The following is a 22,597-nucleotide window of genomic DNA, read 5'->3' on the forward strand; positions in this document are numbered from 1 at the left end:
ACCCTGGCCTCCCCCATTCTTCTCTTGTGGGCTTTCGGCGGTTGGCAAAGGGAGGGGATTAAATGAGGAGACAACTTGAGAACTCCCCACTGAGGTGGTAGATGCACGTCCACGTTTTTATGCTGAGGTTCCGGCCTCTATTTTGGGGGACCTCTGATGCCGCAGGGGGCGAAAGAGGGAGGAAAGAATTAAAAACAAGCATTTGATCTGTTTTGCTTTAATCTGCCCAAGTCACCTTTCAGGATCACCCCCCCTCCCCAATTCCTCCACTTTCAAAATGTTTATTTGCCTCTGGGAGGGGCAGGGGAGCAGGACGGAACAGGGATGTCTGTCAGGCCAGCCTCCAGTCTGGGCCAGGGCACCCCACAACCTGTGAGAGCTTCGGGCGAACAGCTCTGATCCTTCTCCGAACCGCTGCCAAATGAAGAATCAGAAGATGATTTCCTTTAAGGCTCTCGAGAGGAACTAATAAAATGGTCCCTGTTCCTTTGCACCAGGCTGAAGGCAATAATCTCCACTCTCACAAACACGTGGGCTATTCAGTTTCGAAACAAAAATTTCCTGTGCTCCAGCCCATCCCTATTTACAAGATTATTTCCAGCTAGTGGACCTGTCTTCAAACAAATCACCAAAGACCGAACCTTTGGGAGTGGGTGGAAGAAAGGAGAGGAAAAGAGGGTTGAGTGTGGGGGACCCTCTTGCCCGCGAGACCGGTGCTCGCCTCTGGTCTCGGGTGGGAAGTCACTGGGTTGTCACAGCATCCAGGGCGCGTGAAGCCTGGATCCGGGTGAGTCCCTTCCCCAAGTCTCAATTTCCCGTGTGCTCCAATCACCCCACGGGGTTAATGCAGAAGCGAAGTTGAGGGGAGCGGGTGTTCTTTGCAGGGCCGCCTGGTACCGTTAGCTCCGTGCGGACCTCGCGCCCTGCGGTCTGGCTTCAGCACGGTGCCGGCTTCCCAGGTCAGGCCTAGCTGTGCTGCGGGAGTATTTCCCCACCGGTTGGCACAGTCCAAGAGGGCCTGACTGTTGCTGAGGTGGACACACAGGGCAGCGCCTCTGGGGTTCCCGCGCGGGGGCTGGTCACAGTCACAGGGGGACCTGCAAGTGTGGCGCGAGACGCACAGCCGGACCCAACAAGCATCCCCACGTCAAACGCGCAGAGCCGCGCGCACCTCCGCGAGGAGCCCACGGCCAACTCCGGGGCACCCCATGTGCCCGGCGCCCCATCCTCGCGCGCCTGCAAACTCTCCACGAGCTCCTCTCTCACCAGCAGCCAATGGGGGCTTACCCTTCGCCAGCGGCGTCAGGAGGCGCCAGATCCGACTGTCTCGGCAACGCACTCCTGAGCATCCAGTTCCAGCTCCGGGCGAGCGCAGGGACCTTTAAAAACGATTCAACGTCTGGTCCAGGGCTCCGCGGGCGCGGGCGGAATGAATGAAAGAAATCAAATGCCGTCCGGTCAGCTCAGATCTGAAAAGGTTCTGGTCTGGCTGCTTCCTGAACCCGTTCGGGTTCGGGTCCACTTCGCTGAGTCCCGGGAGTTTAAAAGTCACCCCGCCTGGACAGGTATGGAACTCGGGCTACTCCCTCCCACGCCCCCCCATACGCCTCCACCTGGCCGGCGTGCAGGTGGGGAATCTGCAAAGAATCGTCTCTCCCGCCACCCCAGGCCCCCATACATTCTCTGCCGAAAAGCAAAAAAAACTACTAATAAAAATTCATTAAAAAGATAGCTTTGAATTTGGGTCCTGCCCTGCGATCACGAAACAAGGTGGACAAGGGGAAGGGGAGGAAGAGGGGCTGAGCCCGAGCGAGCCCCGGGCGGTGGGGGCAGGGACTGAGGTGGGGGTCGTCCCGGGGTGCCGGGCGCGGGGGCTTTCTCGGCCGCTGGCTCGGCCTGCATTTCCGCGCCCCCCGCCGAGGCCGGCCGCGCAGATCCGCACCTCGCTCCCGCCCCGCCCTCCGCCCGCCCGGCCCCGCCGTCCCGGGATGCGCCGCCGCCGCCTGGCCACTCCGCGCTCCAAAAGTCAGCTCGGCTCGCCACTCCCGGGCGGCGGCGCCTGCGTGCGGCGGCGCACTCGTGACCCGACGACACAACGGCGATGCCAGGACGCTAACGGCGCCCTCCCCGCCCGCGCGCCCGCGGCCGCCGCCCCCGCCCGCCGCGCCCCCCCGCGCGGGCCCGCGGCGCCCCCTCCCCCGGCGCTGGCCCGGGCCGCGGGCTCCCGGCGCGATCGGCAACAATGTTTACGTTCCGGGGATTATGACGTCGGCGCCTCCCCCACAACTGCCGAAAATGGTTTCCTAGGACTTTGCAAACGGATCCGCTCTAAGTGTCGGTGCAAAACTTTGTAGACCTCCGCTCTGGCTTGCTTTATTTGTTTATTTTCGGGTTTGTTTTCTTTCGGGCTTCCCTCCTCCCCCCTTCCGCCAAAATGCAGGGGGCAGGAGTGTTGACAATTAATTGGTGAACTCTCCTAAAAAAATGGAGGCAGTGAAAGACTCTGGAAGAAGATTGGTGTGTAGCTCCCCCCCCCAAATCTGTAGCTGGTCTAGGGTAGATTATTTTTTCCTTTTTTCTTTTTTTTGGTTCTTGTTTCTTGCTACCTTTTCTTTCCTTTTCTGTTTTTTTTTTTTTTTTGCAAGAGGACCGGGAAAAAAATACAATAAATTGCATGCAAAAGGAAGCAAGCTGGCTTACTTCTCCCCAGTCCCTTGCGAGGCTCGGGGTCTCCGACACTGAAGCGGGGAGGTGGTAGCCGCGAGGGGCGTGGGGTGGGGGGCGCCCGGAATCTGCGGGGCTCCGGGGCCGGGCGCCGGAGGGAGGAGGCAGGGGTTGCGGGGAGTGGCGGGGGAGTCTCCTTCGGAAGTGAGTGTGCGCGCGCGCCGGTGGGGCGATGAGGCAGCTGCTGGTGCGTTTTGGGGGTCTCCGCCGGGCGCTTTGTGGTGGGCCGCCTGCCTCTCGCGCGCCGAAGCCCCGAGCCCCCTCCCACCTCTCCTCCTCGCGCTGGCGGGCGGGCGGGCGGCGGGCGGCGGGGACCCCCGGCCCGTGCCTTTCGGCTTCGCAGCCTCCCGGAGGCTCGGGGGGCGGCCCCGGGTTCCGGCTTCTCGGCGCGGCCGCCGGGGCCTACAAACGCCCCGCCAGCCCGTGCTCCGAGCACCCCGGGCGGGTTACATAACCCGGCTGGCGGCCGAAGCCGCTCGGCTCCCGGCGGCGGGGGGCGCGGGGGGCGGCGGGCTGCCCCGATGCCCCTCGCGCGGCCCCCGGGGGAGCGGGAGCGCAGGCACCGTCAGGGGCGCCGCCGGAGCCCCCCGCCCCCTCGCGGTCCCGGTTTTCGGCGCCTCCGACTCGTGCGCCAAGTTGCCGGTTTGCGTGTGCGGGATGCGGGCGTGCGGCGGCCCCTGCACCTGTTCGAGCGGGGCCCGCGCCCCCCGTAACGCTGCTGCCCGGCCCTCTGGCTGGGGTCCCCGCAGCGCCCGATCGACCGCCAGAGGTACGACGAGAACGAGGACCTGTCGGACGTGGAGGAGATCGTCAGCGTCCGCGGCTTCAGCCTGGAGGAGAAGCTGCGCAGCCAGCTCTACCAGGGGGACTTCGTGCACGCCATGGAGGGCAAAGGTGAGGCCCGCCCGCCCGCCCGCCCGGCCCCGCTGGCCGGCCAGCGCACGTGGGGCGGACGCGCCGCCGGTGGCCGGTTCGTATTTCGCGCCCGCGTCCCCGGTCCAGGGGATCCGGTGACGACACGAGGCGAGCACTGGGGGTGGGGTGGGTGGGGTGGCGGGAGGAGGGCGGCGGGGGTGGGGGGCCGGGCCCGGGGCGGGCAGAGCCGGGTCGGTGGGCAGGGGGCCCGGGACGGGACGGACGCATGGACCGAGGCGGGTGCGGCGCGGCTGTCCCGCAGCTCCTGGCCGCCCCGCTGGAAGCAGGACGGGCCCCTCCGGGTCCGTGGGATGAGACCCTGCTCGGGACCTAGGCTCCCCGCACCCTGGGGCTCTCGGGACTGCTCTTAGGAGCGGGCATCCGAGTGCCCCACAGAAGGGGTGTTTGGGGGGCCCTGGACCTCACCGCGCCTGCCGCCAGCCGGGATGGTCCTTGTTGGCCCCCAGCTGCCTTCGGAGCTAAAGCGGGGCTTCGGGGTGTGTGTCCGAGTGAGATCGCAGCCCCCCTCCGCCTAGAATCACGGTTGAGATTACTGACTCCTGACACTTTGGATCGGGGACTCTAAGCATCCTTCCGGGGGGACCGGGTGTCTTCCCAGAGACCCAGAGAGTTCTGTCTCCATGCCAGCAAGGAGCAGAAGCTTGGAGAAACTCCCCAGATTTAGGGATCCTCCCCAGCCTGAGACTCGGAGGCCCCCAATTTCTCCCAGACTCCTGCACCGGGAAGGACGCTGCGGGGTGGGGGTTGGTTCTCGGAGGCTGGGGAAGGTCTCTGGACTCGCCGGGCCTGGCCGCTGCCTCCTTGCCTGAGGGCTGTCGGTCCCTTTTCCCCCTCCTGAATCTCCATTTGATTTATTCCCCCTCTGAGATGGAGAGGCCGCCAGGTTCCGCCTGAGTGCCCGGGACTGTGGCCTGAGCCCTGGGAGACACTGGCCGCCTTTGCGTTTTTTGAAGTTTTGTTTCCTGTGCCCATTGCTTCCCGGGGCTCTGGGCTGCAGTGGTGGGGGTGGGGGGGTGGGAGGCTGGGGAGGGGCCGGGATGGGGCCGGGATGGGGGTCATGGTGGGGCCTGCCAGGTTTTCAGGACTCTGCTTCCACTGCGTTTAAATTTCCTTAGCACCAATGGGATTTTAATTCCTCTCTTTTCATCCCCGTCTACCAAGCTGTTGGGCAGATCTGCCAGAAAACAATGCTAGGACTTTAGAGCCTGGCCCGAGCTTTCTCTCTGGCCTGTGTACGGGAGGAAGTTAAAAGTGACCCGGGTGGCCCTGCCACACCATCTGTAAAGGGGCCCCCTCAGTCTGCCCATCTCGTTCCTTTCAAAGGAGAAGGGCATGAGGGTCCTGCCCTTCATTCGGTCTGGCCCCCAGACTCAAGGGGGGCACTGAGAAACGACCCGGAGCCTGGGTTCAGAGTAGGAGCTTCTTAAGCTTGTGTGCCTTTAAGTCCGTAGCAGACCCCCTTGGGCTGGGAGCCCCCGGAGGAGGGGGCTGCGGGTCGGGCTTTCCCCAGCTCTAGGTTTTGTTCTGGTCTCCTCCCCCCTGTTCCCCTGGGAACGGGCAGGGCCGCAGTGGCCTGAGACCCCCTTGTCTGTGTCTCCCGGCTCTTCTGAGGGCTGTGACTGTGAGGATGTGTCTCAGCCTTCCCAATCGGGCGATGGTCGGGTCAGACCCTGGCGTTGGGGCCCTGTGCCTCTGTTCTCTAGGGCTTTCCTGGAAGATTTGGGCGTCTATGCCCACCTCCCAACCCTACCCCCTCCCCATGGCTTTTCTCTGGGCTCCTGGGCCCCTGCGCAGGTCGGCCCTCTCGTCCCCCATGAAGCGAGTTGTGACGGCTGCGGCAGACTCTCCGAGGGAGACGACAGAGCTGTGCCCAAGCCCCCACTTACTTTGGCACCAGATACACAGTTTCCAGGGAAACCGGCTTCCCCCTCCTCTTGCTGTGCAGGATATTACAATCAGATCTTCCCTGACGCTCAGCTACAATGGGAACCTTCCACCCCGCCGCCTCCCTCCTCCCTGGCCTCAGTGCCCACCAGGTGGCCTTCCTGGGCTCCAGCCTTTGCCTCCGAAGGCTCCTCCCGGCTCCCCACCAGGCTCCTGTGCGGGCCCATGGGCTGTCCTGACCCGTGGGGGCATGCCGGGAATGACTGGGGAGGCAGGGGCACCCACACTTGGCATGGCTACTCCTGGGCTGTGCCTAGTCCCTTCCCCCAGCATTTTCTGGAAGTTTCTGCCTTAGAGCGGGTGCCCTCGTTTTGGTTTACCCCCATCCCGCCCATCATCCTCTTTCCTCCTCTGAGCGTTTGTCTGAAAGTTGCTGTACTCCTTCTTTCTTCCTCTTTTTCTGTTTTTGCTTTTGGCTCACACCCAGCGATGCTCAGGGGTTCCTCCTGGCTCTGCTCAGGAATCAGTCCTGACGGTGCTCGGGGAGCCCTGAGGGATGCCGGGATTCAAACCCGGTCGGCCAGAGTGGGCAGAGTAAACGCCCTGCCCTCTGTATAGGAGCGCTCCCGCCCCTGAAAGTTGGTTTTTAATTCCAGATTTCAACTATGAGTACGTGCAGCGAGAAGCTCTCAGGGTCCCCCTGATCTTCCGAGAGAAGGATGGACTGGGGATTGAGTAAGTCGCTGGACCCCACTGCCCCCCACCCTCCCCCATCGCCCTCCTTGGCCGAGTTCCTAGTGGGGTCTGGTGGGGGCGACACCACACCCAGTCTCCGACCAGGGACACTGCAATGGGGCCTGTAAGGAATTGGGAGAGAGGGGCTGATGGACAGGTTCCCCCGGGCCCCGGATCCACAGTCTCCTCGGCGAGTTCCTGAAGACTGGCTCACTTCCTCCAAACCTGGAGACCCGGCTGGGGCTGGGCAAGGCTGGGGTGGGCTGGCGCCTTGCAGAGCCCAGACCCCAGGTCCTTACTTGCACTCAGTTCCCACGCTGGGAGCAGCGGGTCCTTCTCTGGTTTTGTTTTTGTGCCATACCCAGCAGTGCTGGGAGACCTCCTGATGGCCTAGAATTGAACCCAGAGCCCCTGCACGCAAAGCCTGAGCTCGCCCCGAGGAGCCGTCACAGTCCAGGAGGGCCTTTGCCTGCCTGTTTACTTTTTTCCCCCTTTGGCCTCACCTGGCGCTGTGTGGGGGCCCATATCCAATGCCGGGGATTGCACCTGGCTCGCCTTTGTGCTGGGTGAGCTCCTAGCCCTTGGTGCTCTCCCCTGCCCCTCTGGGCCCTTTTCCACGGCAGCCCCTCTCCACTGTTTGTTTTCGCTCACCTGGAGATCTGACAGCTGGGAGAGGGATGAGCCCGGAGAAGGCTGGAAGAACAGGTTTCCGCCCCTCCGGGCAGGCTGTGGAGGAGGCTGAGGGTGTCACCCCAGTTTGCTGCTCCTGCTGGCATCTGGCCACCCAGCCTGCTGAGAGCCACCTGCCTGGGACTGGGAAGGAAACCTAGTTGGTTGCCCTAGGTGCTTGTCAAGCCATGACGGGCTTGTGGTCTCACAGTTGTCTGGGATTGGTCTGAAGTGTCTTTTTGGTTCTTCGACCCTGCACACACATGCTCACGGAGATGCCGAGGACACAGGCTTTGTGTGTGGGCTGGTCCCCAGCTCTTGTGGGCCCCCAGCACTCAGGGCGGCCTCTGCCTCTGGTGGGGATCAGCCTCCAGTGCTGGGTGCGGCCCCGCAGAAGGACAGAAGCCAGACCGGAGAGATGCCAGGCACTCGCCCGTTATCCAGCCCACCTGGCTTCCATCCTGGCACTGCATCCGGTGGCGAGCCCCGCCAGGAGTGAGCTCTGAACACAGAGCCGGGAGTAAGCCCTGGCCTGCTGGGTGTGGCCATCCCCGAGAAAAGAAAAAGAACAACCACCAAAAAGCCGAAAAGTCCCTTTTTTCTTTTTGTCTTTTTGGGTCATACCCAGCGGTGCTCAGGGGCTCCTCCTGGCTCTGCACTCCTGGCGGTGCTCGGGGACCATACGGGATGTCAAGGATTGAACCTCGGTCAGTTGCGTGCAAGGCAAGCACCCTCCCTGCTATACTGTAGCTTCAGCCCCCGAAAAGTCCCTTACAGAGAGTTTTCTTTTCTTTTTTTTCCCTTGGCTTTTTGGGTCACACCCGGTGGTGCACAGAGATCACTCAGGAATTATCCCTGGAGGTGCTCAGGGAACCATATGGGATGCTGGGAATCGAACCCGGGTCGGCCGCATGCAAGGCAAATGCCCTACCCACTGTGCTATCGCTCCAGCCCCATGGAGAGTGTTTTCTGGGAGGAGAGCGGGTGCAGGTGACAGTGAGAGTTAGCCGGGGGGGAGTTGAGGACAGTGCTCCGGGGGTTGGGGGTGATCCCTGAGACACTAGCCGATCTGTCCATCTTCCTCCGGTCAGCTCATTTTGGGTTCCCAATCCAGGAGCAAGGGAACCCTCTCCGATGCTGGGTTTATGCCTTTAGTGTTTCCGGCTCCTCACCGAATGTCTGTGTCCCCTTTGCCAGGATGCCCGACCCTGATTTCTCTGTCCGAGATGTCAAACTCCTGGTGGGTAAGTGGCCTGCGACGGTTCGGCAGCGGGGAGGGGCTAAGCCTGCCTGTCTGGGGTGGGGTCGGCCTCTGAGGGCCCTGGGGCAGGTGCCTTTCTGGAGACCAGCTCAGACCTGGCAGCTGTGGCCGAGGGTGTGTGCCGGGGGCCTGTTTTATGGGGCGCTTGGGACCCTCCCCTCCAGCTGCGAGCTGGCGGCTGCCGTGCTCTAGCTCTTGGTTCCCGTTTGCTCCTGCGGGTTGCTGGGTAAACACGGGGCTTGGTGGCCGCAACCACAGTTGGCGGGAGGGGACCACACTTTCGTTTTCCTGCGGGCGCTCGGCAGTCCCAGGCTGGCGCGACCAGGACCCGCTGTCTCCTGTGTGTGGCCGGCTGCGGCTCCTGTTCTGTGGGAAGGTGCTCGCCACGTTTCTCCTTTCCAGAAGTGTCTCTCCTGCATAGCTCCTGCCTGGCAGCCGGGTTCTGAGCTGAGCGCAACAGCCCAGAGCCGGGCTTCTCAGGTGGAGCCAGAGGCTGCGGAGAAGCAATTGGAGGAAACGTTTCCCGTTCTGCAGGGTGCTGAGGGCTGGAGTGGTGCAAGGCAGAGGACCGGGGCGGTGCTGGAAGGGGCTGAGATTGGGAGGGCGGTTTGGGGTGGAGACACTTGGACAGAGACTTGACTGATGAGAAAAAAGGCAGCCGTGGGAAAGAACATTCCAGACTGAGGGAGGAGCAGGGGCAAAGGTCAGGCGGTGAGGGAGAAACACCTGGTGAGAAGGTGTTGCTGATAGAGCGGGCACGGGCCTGGCCTAGAGTGTGGGTCGGACTGCTTGTGTCACGGGGAGTGAGGGCATGAGTTTTATGGTTAGGCCGTTTTCTTGGGAGGGGGAGTTTGAAACAGTTCCTGGTTTGTTTTTGGTCCGAAAAAATTGAGATCAGGGTCCTGGAGCCAGATACAGTGGGGAGGGCGTTTGCCTCGCACGTGGCTCACCCGGGTTCCATCCCCGGCATCCCATAGGCTCCCTGGAGCACTGCCAGGAGTGATCCCTGAGTGCAGAGCCAGGAGTAGCCCCTGAGCACAGAGAAAAGCAAAACACAACATAATGTCTCAGATCTAGTGTTCTCACAACGCTCTGCAACCATCCCATTCTCCTTCCAGAACATTCCCACTCAGCACTTCCCAGATACACCCTGTGCCTTCCAGTTTCCAAAGACCAACACAAAAAATGGACTGGAGGGAGAGTCGAGTGACGAGGGCGCTTGCCTTGGCATGCAGCCAACTTGGGTTCGATCCCTGACACCTCATCGTGTCCCGAGCCCAGCCAGGAGTGACCCCTCAGCTCAGAGCTGGGAGGCAGTCCTGAGCACTGCCAGTTGTGCCCCTAAAAAAATACAAACGGGGCTGGAGTGACAGCGCAGTGGGTAGGGTGTTTGCCTTGCACGCAGCCAACCCGGGTTCAATTCCCAGCGTCCCATATGGTCCCCTGAGCAACGCCAGGAATAATACCTGAGCACACGAACCAGGAGTAACCCCTGTGCATCGCTAGGTGTGACCCAAAAGGCAAAAAAAATAAATAAAAATAAAAACAAACCAAAAACCAGTTTCCCTTCTCAGCACCTCCTGCTCGGTCTGACCGGCTCTTTGCCTGCCCGGCTTTGTCCAGCCCCTTGAGGTGAATTGCCCTAGGTCCTTGGTGACCGTCTCTGGGCCCTGTTGCAGGAGCAGTGGCCACGCGGGGCTGTGTCCTACCCGCTCGCCAGCTGAGGCCTCACTCGGGCTGTCTTGGCTGTGGACACCCTCGTGGAGCCGTGCCTGTTTCCGGGTGGGCGCACATTGCCTGTGTGCCTGGGGGGAGTTGCTGGGTCGGTGATCAGACGGTGACAGCGCGTCCCCTCCCCAGGAGCCAGACGGCTGTCCCCGAGCAGCTGGCCGCGGGCTCCCGCCAGCGCTCGTTATCATCTGTCTCGAGCTGAAAGCCGCCCTCGTGGGTGTGAAGGAGACGGGTCCAGGTTTGAGAGCCGAGTGGTGGCTGCGTGCGGAGGGGGACAGCCGGGGACAGCCGGCCTGTCGGTGTGTCAGGAGACCCTGCCTGAATAATGGGCCTAACATATGTCAGCAGCTTTGTACAAGGGGGAGATCCTGGCTCCTCCACCCCCGCGCCACGAGGGCCCCCTCGGGAGTAGCGAAGCCCTCCCCCCCCAAGCTGGGTTCTGGCACTGCTGAAGGAAGTGAGGGAGGCGACCCTGGGATCAGTCTTGTCTTTGCAGCCGGACCGACTTCGTCTGAGGTCTTGACTGCTGGGCTCAGGGCCCGGGATGTAGCTGAGTCGTGGAGCCCTAGCCTGGCACCTGTGAGGTTCTGGGTTCTGTCCCCACCATTACCAGCAGCAAAACACACCCCCAGGGCAGCAGCGCTTGGTAGCTGCAGTGTCCTTGTGCCTCAGGCTCCAAATCTGCAAAGTGGTCCCGATAGCGGATTGCACTTTAAAAAAAAAAATTAAAGGCTCACTGAAGGTTTGTTGTATTTGGGGCTGCACGTTATCTGGCTCCTGACTCTTATCTCAGGCCCTCAAGCTCCCTTTCATCTGTGGTGCTGACGTGCGCCTCTGGCTGTGATGTGGCCTGTGGTGTTGGGGACCGGTTGGCTCACGGATAGCCAGACTCTCGAGAGACTGGGCTGTGAACGAGGATGAACTGTCGACAGGTGAATGCATTTTTTTAAATTTAGTTTTTAAAAATTGAATCTCACATACAGTTCCAAAGTTGTTCATGATTGGGTTTCAGTCGTACAATGTTCCAACACCATTTCCCACCACCAGTGTTCCAGGTTCCCTCCCTCCCTACCCCCACTTCTCTCTCTCTTTCTCTCTCTCTTTCTCTCACTCTCTCACACACACACAGACACAGACACATACACACACTCTGTCTGTCTCTCTCTCCTTTTGAGGCCTTATGGTTTGCAATAGATCCTGGAAGGTCATCAGGTCTATCCCTTCACCTATTTCCAACACTCAGGGCTGGAGCGATAGCACAGAGGGTAGGGCGTTCGCCTTACAAGCGGCCAACCCGAGTTCGATTCCTCCGCCCCTCTCGGAGAGCCCGGCAAGCTACCGAGAGTATCTCGCCTGCATGGCAGAGCCTGGCAAGCTCCCCGTGACGTATTCGATATGCCAAACACAGTAACAATTGTCACAATGGTGATGTTACTGGGCCCGCTCGAGCAAATCGACGATCAACGGGAGGGCCTTTACCTTACCTTTTTACCTTACCAGTTTCTGTCCCAATGATCATTTCCAACTATCGTTGTTCTTATTAATGGTCCCTTCTCTATCCTAACTGCCCTCTGCGCCCCCCACCCCCCAACACTCTTGTGGCAAGTTTCCAACCATCAAGCAGTCCTCCTGGACCCTGTTTTCCCTGGCCTTGGATGTTAGTTTTGTACTATGTATGTTTTTTATATCCCATAGATGAATGCAGCCAGTCTGCAGCTGTCTTCCTTCTGACTCGTTTCTCTCAGCACGATCCTCTCCGTGTCTATCCGTTTCTAACACTTGAATGCCTTTGTTAGTGTACCTTAAGGAGCAGGTTTGTGGGCCGGGGTGATGGTCCAGTGGGGAGGGCACTTGCCTTGCAAGCAGCTGACCCTGGTTGGATCTCGGCTTTCCATCTGGTTCCAGGGGCTTTGCCAGGAGTGAGCGACTCCTGAGTTCAGAATCAGGAGCAAGCTCTGACTGCTCACTCCAAAAAAAGTAGATTTGTTTGTGGAATGTTTTGGGTCAGGAACTATGCATATCTGTTTGAGTTTGTGTTTGTTTTGGGGTGTCACACCTGTGGTTCTTGGGGCATTCTCCTGGCTTCTCTGTGGGCACGTGTTCCTTACATCATTGTGGTTTTAGTCAGAATACCTCTAGTGACTGATGAAATTAACTCCATTTCCTAGGATTCTTTGTTGCTTGGATTCCTCGTTGATGAAATATCTGCTCACAATTTCTCCATTATTTTGAAGTGTTGTCTGATGGATTGCAAATATTAGTTTGCTAGGGCTGTTTTGACAAACCAGTCAGACTGCGGAATGGAAACCGTGGAAGTGAATTTTCTCATAATCCTGGGGCTGAAATTTGAAGATCAAAGTGAGGGCTGGGTCGACTTTTTCAGATGTGTATTGGTTGATTTTTTTCTTTTTCTTTTTGGTTGGGGGAGGGCTTGCCCTGCGGTGCTCAGGGCCAAGGATCACTTCTGACAGGTTTTGGGGACCTGAGAGGGTGCTGGTTTGGCCAAGTGCAAGGCAAATTCCCTACCTGCTGTACTTGTACAAGCCCCTATGTTTGTTGAATTTTGTACTTTGAATGTGTTCAGAGATGATTTTCTTTTTTTTGCTTTTGGGGTCACAACTGGCATTGCTCAGAGGCTTCCTGACTCTGCATGGAGGAATTACTCCTGACAGTGATGGGGGACCCTATGGGGTGCTGAGGATTGAACCCGGGTCAGCTGCATGCAAGGCAAACGTCCTACCCTCTGTGCTATTGCTCCAGCCCAAGAAGACACTTACAATTAGAGCACGTGCATGTGTGCATGTGTGTCTGTTGTTTGTGTGTGTGTGTGTGCACGCGCGCACACTATACCTACAAGGCCCTGGACTCCACATCCCTGACCTTTGTGATCAAATCTGGATTGTGCTTAGGAATTGTTTCTCTGTTGGGTGCCTTCTTAGAATATACATTTTTCTTGAGGGAAAGCTCGGGAGTGATTCTTAGCAGAGCATGTGGTTCTGGGTTCGAACTCAAGACTCCTCCGTGTAAAACCTGGACTCCAGCCCTGTGAGCCGTCTCCCCGCCCTAGGATCTAAGTTGTTTTTGGGCGCCACCTGGCTGCACGCCTAGTGGCACCATGCAGTGTTGGGCCCTCGCTGGCCTGTTCTCAGAGGTTGTCTGCACTCAGCACTCGAGCTCACTCTTTGGTGCTTGAGCCTCTTTTGTTTTGGGCCACACCCAGTGATGCTCAGGGGTTACTCTTGGCTCTGCGCTTGGGGACCATATTGGGTGCTGGGGATCGAATCCAGGTTGGTTGCATGCAAGGCTTGCGCCCTGCTGCTATACTCTCTCTGCGGCCTCATGAATATGAATTGCAGTAGCATTAAGCTCCTGTTTCCTGAGGTCTAATTATCAGGCAGTCATGTCTCCTTATTTTTTCCCCTCATGTACATGAAGTTCCATTTGTCAAACCCCTTTGGTGAATGAGCTTTTTTTGTTCGTTTCTGGACTACACCCGGTGATGTTCAGGGTATACTCCTGGCTCTGCACTCAGGAATTACTCCAGACAGTGCTCAGGGGACCATATGGGATTCTGGGGACTGAACCCAGGTTGGACGTGTTTAAGGCCAGCACTCTACTTCCTGTACTAATCTCTTTGACCCATCATATTGCCCCCTCTTTTTGTCTTTTTTGTTGTTTTTGGGTCACACCTGGCAGGGTTCAGGGGTTACTCCTGACTCTGCGTTCAGGAATCACTCCTGATGGTTCTTAGAGCACCCTATGGGACACCGGGGATTGAACTCTGGTCAGCCACGCGCAAGGCAAATGCCTTTTCTGCTGTTTTATGGCTCCGACCCTCGTATCCCATTTTTACATATGACTAAACGGAGACTCCGTGACTTGTCCCTCATCGCGTGGCTCTTGTATGGAAGATTTGTGCTTTGCCGTTCACAAAGCACTTGCGGCAGCTAACTGGGCACTGTGGGTAGGTCCAGTCTCTCCATTCTGCAGATAAGGAAGCCGACGCCCGGAGAGGTTTCAGGCCCAGCCTTTGCTAGAAAATAGCGTGCGGGAGTGAACCCCGGCCAGCTCGGGTTAGTAAACACTGTCACCGGGCGATGGATGAGAAGATAGTCCCCAGAGGCAGGATTTAAAAAACTGTCTGGAAGCCCGAGGAGGATGAAGAAAATTCTGGAACTGATGTGGAGCGGGAGCCTTCACTGTGCCGTGGTCTCGGTGCCTGCAGCCGGGCTTGTGTACTTTGCATCAGGTGCCTTGCAGCCGCCCCTCCCCACGCCAGCCTGTGACTCGGGGTGACTGATGTGACTGATGTGGCCTTCCTAGCAAGGCCCCGGCAGGGCCCAGATTTGTTTTTCCTGTAGCAGTCTGTTGGATGCGTGTTCAGCCCGGCAGCCCCAGGAATGCGGGAGAAGGAGGTGGGGGTGCCCTGGAGCCTGGGCGGGAGCTTAAAGCTAAGTGCACACAGACCTGGCACACAGGAGTCCCCCTGTCAGAACCTCAGCACTTCCCGGCCCTCCAAATTCTGGGGGCTGGTTTCGGAACTCTGGGCGCTGTCCCAGACCCGCTGACTCGGGGCCCGAGTTTCTGGTGGGCACCGAGGTGCTGCTCCCCGAAGCTCGGAGCTGCTATTGTGGTAGGCCGGGTCTGGCCCCTCTGTCTCTGGTTGGGGGACCCTGGCCTCCTTCCAGCAGTGAGCACTTCCAGCCTGGCTTTGGCCACTAGAATTGGAGCCTGACACGTGGACCAGTGCTTGGTCCCCAGCCTAGACACACGTCCCCTGTCGCCTGCACGGGTGAGGGATCTCTGTGTGAGAACCAAGACAAGAAGTCAGCTCTGGCTTGGAAGGGCCTGAAGATAATGTCCCCCAGGAATTTCCCCGGAGTCAGGAGTCTGGGCCTGAATTCTGGGTCCCTCACCCGTTTCTCTCTCTTTGTTTTTCTGGGGCCACTCAGCAATGTTCAGAGCTTTCTCCTGACTCTGTGCTCAGATTCACTCCTGGCGGTGCTTGGGGGCCATCTGGGTCCTGGGGTTGAACCTGGGCTGGCTGCGTGCAAGGCGGACACCCTTCCTGCCATCCTGTCGCCTTCCTCCCTGTGCTGTCGTCTGCCTGGGCCCGGGCGTGGTGGTTTTCAGGTCTCGGCGGCTGTTATACCATGAACAGAGTGGCACATGTGACTTGTATTCGTATTAGATGAATAGCTGAGATGAGAACTGCTGAGTCATACGGTGGTTCTGCCTATGTTTCTTTCTTTGGGTTTTGGGCCATGCCCAGCAGTGCTCAGGGAACTCCTTCTGGCTTAGTGTTTCAGGTCATCACTCCTGAAATCAGTGCTCAGAGGGCCAGTTGGTACCAAGGAAGGAAGCCAGGCGTGTGTGCAAGGCCCCGGGCGAGCTCTCTCTGAATCGCAGGCCGCTTTCTCCCTCACGCCTCCACAGCACCTGTGACTTCTTGATACGGACCATTCTCTCGGGGTGCCTTGCTATCTCTGTGGTTTGGTTAGCGTTTCCCTGATGTTACTGGTGATCAGCGTTTTTGCGTGTGCCTCTGTCTGTCTTGAGAAGTGTCTGATCAGCTTTTCTTTCTGCCCATTGTTGATGGGGCTGTCAATTTTTGGTTGAGTTTCAGGAGTTTTGTTCTGTTCTGTTTTGAGTGGATTTGGTGTTTGGACCACACCTTTTGTGGTGCTTGGGAGTCATTCCCCGCCCTTGGGGAACCATGGGGCTCGGGAATCAGACCCACATCCCGGGCCTGAGTCTTCTGATCTCTCCCTGAGCCTGGTTATCAACCTTTGGTTGGATGTATCCTGTGTAAATACTTGCTTCCATTCAGTCGGATTTTTATTTTAGCGATAATTTCTTTTGCTCTTTGAGAGCCTTTAGCACGCTGAAATGCCGTTTCTTTATTTTTTATTTTGCTGATCTTGCCAATGGAGTTTAATTTCCAAAGACATCACAGAATACAAGATCGTAGAGTTTATTGCTTTATTTTCTTCTCTTTTTTTCCCCCCATCTTTTTTCTTTCCACACCCCAGCTGTGCTCGGGGCTGACTCCCAGCTCTGTGCTCAGGGCTCACTTCTGGCTCTGTGCTCAAGGCTGACTCCTGGCTCTGTGCTCAGGGATCACTCCTGGCTCTGTGCTCAGGGCTGACTCCTGGCTCTGCTTGGGGCTGACTCCCAGCTCTGTGCTCAGGGCTCACTTCTGGCTCTGTGCTCAAGGCTGACTCCTGGCTCTGTGCTCAGGGATCACTCCTGGCTCTGTGCTCAGGGCTGACTCCTGGCTCTGCTTGGGGCTGACTCCCGGCTCTGTGCTCAGGGCTCACTTCTGGCTCTGTGCTCAGGGCTCACTTCTGGCTCTGTGCTCAGGGATCACTGCCGACTCTGTGCTCGGGGCTGACTCCCGACTCTGTGCTCAGGGATCACTGCTGGCTCTGTGCTCAGGGCTCACTCCCGGCTCTGTACTTGGGGCTGACTCCTAGCTCTGTGCTCAGGGCTCACTCCCAGGTCTGTGCTCAGGGATCTCTCCTGGCTTTGTGCTCAGGGATCTCTTCGTCAGGGATCAGAGGAACCTTCTGGGGTTCCAGGGATCAAACCTGCTTCGGCCCACCCGCTCTGCTATTTCTCTGGCTCACCCCCCTTAGTACATTTTTGAGGGGCTCCCAGACAGTACATCGGAGACCCAGGGCCCTTTCTCTGTGACAGTCACCAAGGCCAGGTGGTTCAGTGCTCGTTCCCGGCTGGTGCTGGGGCCTCACTGGGCTGTACCTGGCAGTATTCCAGGGGCACATGCTGGGGTTGGACTTGGCCTTGAGCGTGGGTGCCTGTGCTGCCATCGTCCTGAGCAGCTCCCTGCCCCATCATCTGGACTGATTTAAGGGTCTGCAGTGGTGGGGGTTTGGGGGCTGAGCTCCCACTGGCTCTGACCTCAGCCATGTTTGTCACCGTCATGACAGATGGAGCTGGTGGCCCTGATGACCTTCCTGTCTGTCCTGCTTCCTGCAGGATTTGGGGTGCTCAGACCAGCTCTGGGCAGGTCACCCCTCTTGTTCCCCGTGTTCCCTGAGAAGTGAGAGGCATTGAGACCCTGCAGGCGTTGGGTGCGCTCGGCTCCAGTTCAGCCCTGCCTGGCTGGGGCCTTCAGTGCTGAGTAGCCTGAGCCTTTGGGCTGGGCGAGATGCCCTTTTCCCGTCTGTCTGCCCAGTAAACCTCCTCACAGATCAGTCACCAAGCGGGACTTTGAGCAAGGTTTGGGAGGAGTGCGGGGGGGGGGGTCAGTTAGAGAGGACTGGTTGAACCGGGGCGACCTTTTCCTGGTCTCCTGGGCTTGTACAAAGGCCCTTGCTGCCCACCTGCCCGGCAGCCTAGGGAGGAGTCAGGTCAGAATTCCAGCAAAGCTCAGCGCTGCCCCCTGGTGGTCCTGCACTCCCAGTGCAGAAACAAAGAGGCCGGGCCAGCCGTGGGTGGAAGTGGGCGCCCATGAACCTGGTGATGAGTTTTCAGCCTTGGCGTGTCATCAGCATAGCGCCTGGCAGGACCAGGGGAGGAGGATAGGGAATAACAAATAATGTGAAAACCTGGAGTGATAGTACAGAGGGTAGGGTGTTTGCCTAGCACGCAGCAGACCCGGGTTCAATCCCCGCCATCCCATACGGTCCCCCGAGCACTGCCAGGAGTGATTCCTGAGTGCAGAGCCAGGAGGAACCCCCGAGCATCGCCGGGTGTGACCCAAAAAGCAAAAAAAAAAAAAGAAAGAAAGAATATGTGCTTGACAGAGGCAGGGTGGGATGGGGGGATGGGGGGTGGGAGGGATACTGGGATCCGTGGTGGTGGGAAATGGGCACTGGTGGGAGAGATGGGTATTTGGTCATTGTATAATTGAAACCCAAGCACAAAAATTTGTAAGTCTACAACTGTACCTCATGGTGTCTCACTAATAAAAAAAAAAAAAAAGGAATATGTGCTTGAGGGCCGGGGAGATAGTAGTTGGGTACAGTGCTGGCTCTGCATGTAGCCAACCAGGTCTGGCCCCCAGCACCCTGTTTGGTCCCCCCGAGCCCTACCAGGAGTGAGTCTTGAACACAGAACCAGAAATGATCCTGGAGCACTGTTGGATGTGGCCCTAAAACAAAACAGATCCAGTCAGGTCTTGGCAAAAATGAGGACCAAGGGGTGTGTGTGTGTGTGTGCGTGTGTGTGTGTGTGTGTGTGTGATGTGTGTGTGTGAGAGATCCAGGGCCTTAGTGCATTTGAGATGGATGCTTAATCACTAAGACACAACATATGCCCCCAATTTTGGGGGGGAGCACACCCGACGATTCTCAGGGGTTACTCCTGGCTCTGTATTCAGGGGATCACTCCTGGTAGGGCTTGGCGAACCATATGTGATGCCAGGGATTGAGCCATAGTTGGCCGCGTGCAAGGCAAGTGCCCTACCCACTTTACTATTTCTTTGCACCCCTCACCCCATTTTATTTGTTCGGTTTGGGCCACACTTGGCGGAGCTCAGACCTTACTCTTGGTTCTGTGCTCCGGATCATTCCTGGAGGGACCTGGAAACCGTCTGTGATATTGGGGCTAGCACCAGGGTCGGTCACATGCAAGGCAAGCACCTCCCCCCACACTTCTGGCCCTTTTTCTCTGCCCCCAGCCCCCCCCCCCCCCCCGACAGAGTTCCATCTCCATGGACCATCCGTTTGTCACTGAGCTCAGGGCTCTTCGTGTTGCTGTTGTGGGCACACGTATCGAGGTGGTATCTTTGCTGATCGGCAGCAATTTCCAGCTGGTTTTGTGTCAGCTCCTGTTCTTTTTTTTTTTTTTCTTTTTGGGTCACACCCGGCAATGCACAGGGGCTATTCCTGGTTCTACACTCAGGAATTACTCCTGGCGGTGCTCAGGGGACCATATGGGATGCTGGGAATCGAACCCGGGTCGGCCACATGCAAGGCAAACGCCCTACCCTCTGTGCTATTGCTCCAGCCCCCGAGCTCCTGTTCTTTTTGATGGGGGCTACACCCTGCGATGCTCAGGGGTTTTTCCTGACTCTGCACTCAGGAATCATTCCTGACGATGCTTAAGGGGGACCATGTCGGTTGCCAGGGGTGGAATCCGGTCCCCATGTGCAAGGCCAGTCACGGTGCTATGGCTCTGGCCCTGTTCCCCCTGCGTCTAAGTATCCCCACCTTGCCCGGGGCTCCTATCTGCCCGCTGGCTCTGGGGTCCACCTGTCCACGGTGCACATGTGGAAGCACAGACCCAAGGGCAGAGATTTCCTGGCAGGGTGCATCAAGGGTGCCGGGTTCTCTCTCTGCACAGTGACCTGCTGGCGGGGTGCTGGGTCACGGCGAGCCGAGGCGTGTCCTCCTGCCAGCAGCCACTTTCCACAAACACCCACCAGGGCCAGGCCGGGTGCTGGAGTAGCGGGAGAGACACGGGGCCCTGTCACGGGATCTGAGGGGATAATGAGGAACCCCGGCCCTTTTCTGCACCAACGTGGTGCCGAGCTCTTCCTAGTCATCACCAGCCAAGCAAGAGCCGGGGAGCGGGTTCTGGGGGACACAGGAATGCGGCTGTTGACTGGGCTTGGGAGGCAACACTGCTCCGCGTGGCAGGGGCGGAGGGGAGGGCAGGAGACTGGGGGGTGCTGGGTGGAGCAGGAACCCCCTCCCAGGACCTGCTCTGTGACCAGGCCTGTGGCGCCCCCTGGAGCACGAGCCGCGTCACTGGCCGAGCGGCACCCGCAGCCTGGCTTCACCTGCAGGGAGCCGGCGGCTGGTGGACGTGATGGACGTGAACACGCAGAAGGGCACAGAGATGAGCCTGTCGCAGTTTGTGCGCTACTACGAGACGCCGGAGGCCCAGCGCGAGAAGCTCTACAACGTCATCAGCCTGGAGTTCAGCCACACCAAGCTGGAACACTTGGTCAAACGGCCCACTGTGGTAGGCCCCGCCCACCGCACCCCCTTCCCCGTGGGGGTGGGCCAGGGCGCCCCTCCCTCCTGCTGACCACAGGGCTTGCAGGTGGATCTGGTGGATTGGGTGGACAACATGTGGCCCCAGCACCTGAAGGAGAAGCAGACGGAAGCCACCAATGCCCTGGCCGAGATGAAGTACCCCAAAGTGAAGAAGTAAGGCCCGGGGCAGGGGAGCTGGATGGGTGCTGCCAGTTGGGGGTGGCGGGGGCGGGGCCCATGGCACCCCAGAGGCCGGAACCTCGCTTTGGGGATGGTCCACCTTAGAGGGGAAGGAGCTAAGCGGCGGCAGGGATAGGGCACTGCCCTCTGCCAGGGTCTGGGTGCCAGCCGGAGTCTCCCCAGGCACGGGGCGGGAAGAGGAGCAGGAGGAGGAGGAGCAGGAGGTGGACTAGCAGTGCTGTGGTGGGCCTGTGTGTGTGTGTACACGCCTGTGTACTGCATGTATGTATCTGTGCACTTATACGCACCCGTGTTTGTGCGTGTGTGTGTGCCTGCACCTGTGTATATGTGTGCATGTCTGTGCACCTGCACACGTGCATTTGTTCCTGAGTGCATGTGTCCTTGGGCGTTTGCATCTGTATGTCTGAGTGTATGTTTGTGTGTACATGTGTGCATGTGTGTGTGTGTTTGTGTGTGCTTGCATTTGAGTGTGCCTGCATGTGCCTCTGCAGGATTTTGTGTGCCGACCTGTTGTCTTAAGTGTGCATCTGTGTTTGTGTGTGTGTCTGTGTTGCCCATGTCTGCCTCTGCAGGGTTTAGTGTGCTCATCTGTTTGTCTGAGTGTGTATCTGTGTGTCTGAACGTGCATGTGTGTTTGTGTGTCCTGGTGTGCATGTTTGTGTTTGTATCTATGTTACCTGCGTGGGCCTCTGCACGGTTTTGTGTGCTGACCTATGTGTCTTAAGTGTGTATCTGTGAGTGTGCATGCATGTTTGTATGTGCATATGTGTGCGTGTGTGTGCCTCTGCAGGGTTTTGCATGTCTGAGTGTGCATGTGTGTGCGTGTGTGTGCGCCTGTGTGTGCAGGGTTTTGTGTGCTGGCTTGTGTGTGCGTGCGTGCGTGTGTGTTTGGGTGTGTGTGTGCATGTGCAGGGTTCCGTGTACCGGCCCTTGTGTGTGAGTGACGCTGGGGTGTGTCCTCGTATACCAGACAGTTGCCGGCTGCTGCTGTGTGCTGAGAGGATGATTCCATTTGTGCCATCTCTCCACTATGGGCACTTTGCTTTTTCCAGGGGCTTGGTCTTGTGTTCTTTGGGCCCAGGTCGCTGAGACCTGGGGATTCTGATCCTGAGGAGCCCCCCGGAGCCCTGCCCCGTGCTGCAACCCGCCCACTGGGCTGGGGGTGCCTCTGGTATCACTAGCCAATCCACAGACCTGTCACTTCTTGTGGGCAGAGGCCCCTGGTAGCCCCCGTGTCTTCTGGGCGGGGTGGGGGGCTGGCAGCTGTGGACTCAGACTTGGGCTTCTTCAAAGGCTTGGCTCTGACGCTGCCGCCCAGTAGCTTGTCTCGGGCCAGCCCGTGCCAGGCGCGACTCTGTCCCCGGCCCTGCCTTCTGCAGCAGGTCTGGGAAGGGAGGCCCGAGTGCCAGCCCCAGGTTGCTCTGGGCTTCACTTTCAAGCTGGCTGGCTGGCTGGCTCTTCCCGCTTTAATTACGCCACAGCCTCTTCCTCTCGGGGCTGCAGCCGCTTAGACCTTGGATCTGGGCTGCATGAAAGGGGACAGAGCTGGATGGGGCCGGGCTTTAGTCTCTCCATAATGATTGAGTCGAGTCGAAGCCTGGGGGCAGGGCGGTCTGGAGCCCTGTGCTCTGCGGAGAGTGGCTGGTCATTTGGGCAGGAGGAAGGGAGGGGAGCCTCCTTGTCCCGTGACAAGAATCTTGGCCACAGAATCTTCTCTGAGGGGCCCTGGGCTTTTATTTAATAATGGGCTCAGGGGCCACCTTCAGCAGTGCGTGCGGGCTCCTTCCTGGCAGTGCCCAGGAGACCCCGCGGGATTGGGGATCGAACCTGGGGCTTCTGTCAAGTGTCTCATCCCCTGGAACCATCTCCCCAGCAGGAGACCTGGGCCAGCAGTAGGGCGCCTGCCTCGCAGCTGTGTTTGATCCGTGTCCAAGTGTGGGCGCAGGGGCATGTCAGAGACTTGGGGCTGCTCAGAAATGGTGGGGAGGGGTGAAAGGTCAGAGTGCTGCAAGAGTGGACTGCTGACTCCGCCCAGGAGGGGGACCCTTCCTGGCTCTCACTGATGGGTGTAGGAAGCAGCTCCGCCCTGCCCGGCCTTCCAGACTGGCTGGCGACCAGGGCCAGGCGGGTGCCTGCAGTTGGGGGGTGGCGGGTCTGCATGCCAGGGGGCTTCCTGGATAGGGAATGCAGTGTGGGGAGGCCAGGAGGGGACTCCAGAAGGCTTCCTGGATGTGTACTGTCTGGGGCTGGGGGAGGGAGAGCGGGCGGCTGAACACCCCAGGGGAGGGGTCTGCATTTTTCCTTGGAACACTGGAAACTCGTCGAAGACGTTTTGGGATTTGGTTTTGGTTTCACTTTCGGCCACATCCAGCGGCACTTGGGGCTGCTGCTGGCTCTGTGTTTGCAGCCGGGACGCGCTGGGCTCCAGCAGGCCAGCCTGCAGGGGAGTCTCAGCCCTGGCGCTTCCTTCCTTGCTGAACCTCCTCTGAGATTTTGAAAACACGGGGCT

The 22,597-nt window shown here is 58.8% G+C and overlaps 1 protein-coding gene across 6 annotated transcripts in view; it reads left to right on the top strand.

The window, feature by feature from the left end:
* Positions 1 to 1,390: 1,390 nt before the first annotated feature.
* KDM2B (lysine demethylase 2B) overlaps positions 1,391 to 22,597 on the top strand; it is a 95,366-nt gene continuing 74,159 nt past the window's right edge. For 2 of the 6 annotated variants that reach the window (XM_056107160.1, XM_056107162.1), the window contains exons 1-6: positions 2,235 to 2,517; positions 3,474 to 3,618; positions 6,201 to 6,279; positions 8,146 to 8,192; positions 19,695 to 19,873; positions 19,955 to 20,061. In XM_056107160.1, the coding sequence (XP_055963135.1) occupies positions 2,485 to 2,517; positions 3,474 to 3,618; positions 6,201 to 6,279; positions 8,146 to 8,192; positions 19,695 to 19,873; positions 19,955 to 20,061 (590 nt within the window). In that variant the 5' untranslated portion in view covers positions 2,235 to 2,484. Of the gene's footprint in view, positions 1,566 to 2,234; positions 2,518 to 2,856; positions 2,869 to 3,473; positions 3,619 to 6,200; positions 6,280 to 8,145; positions 8,193 to 19,694; positions 19,874 to 19,954; positions 20,062 to 22,597 lie in introns of those variants that run through there. The other 4 variants (XM_056107159.1, XM_056107161.1, XM_056107163.1 and 1 more) reach the window with 4 other exon arrangements.

This window comes from Sorex fumeus, unplaced genomic scaffold (genome assembly GCF_029834395.1).
Source record: "Sorex fumeus unplaced genomic scaffold, SorFum_2.1 ptg000155l, whole genome shotgun sequence".
Taxonomy (NCBI): Eukaryota; Metazoa; Chordata; class Mammalia; order Eulipotyphla; family Soricidae; genus Sorex; species Sorex fumeus.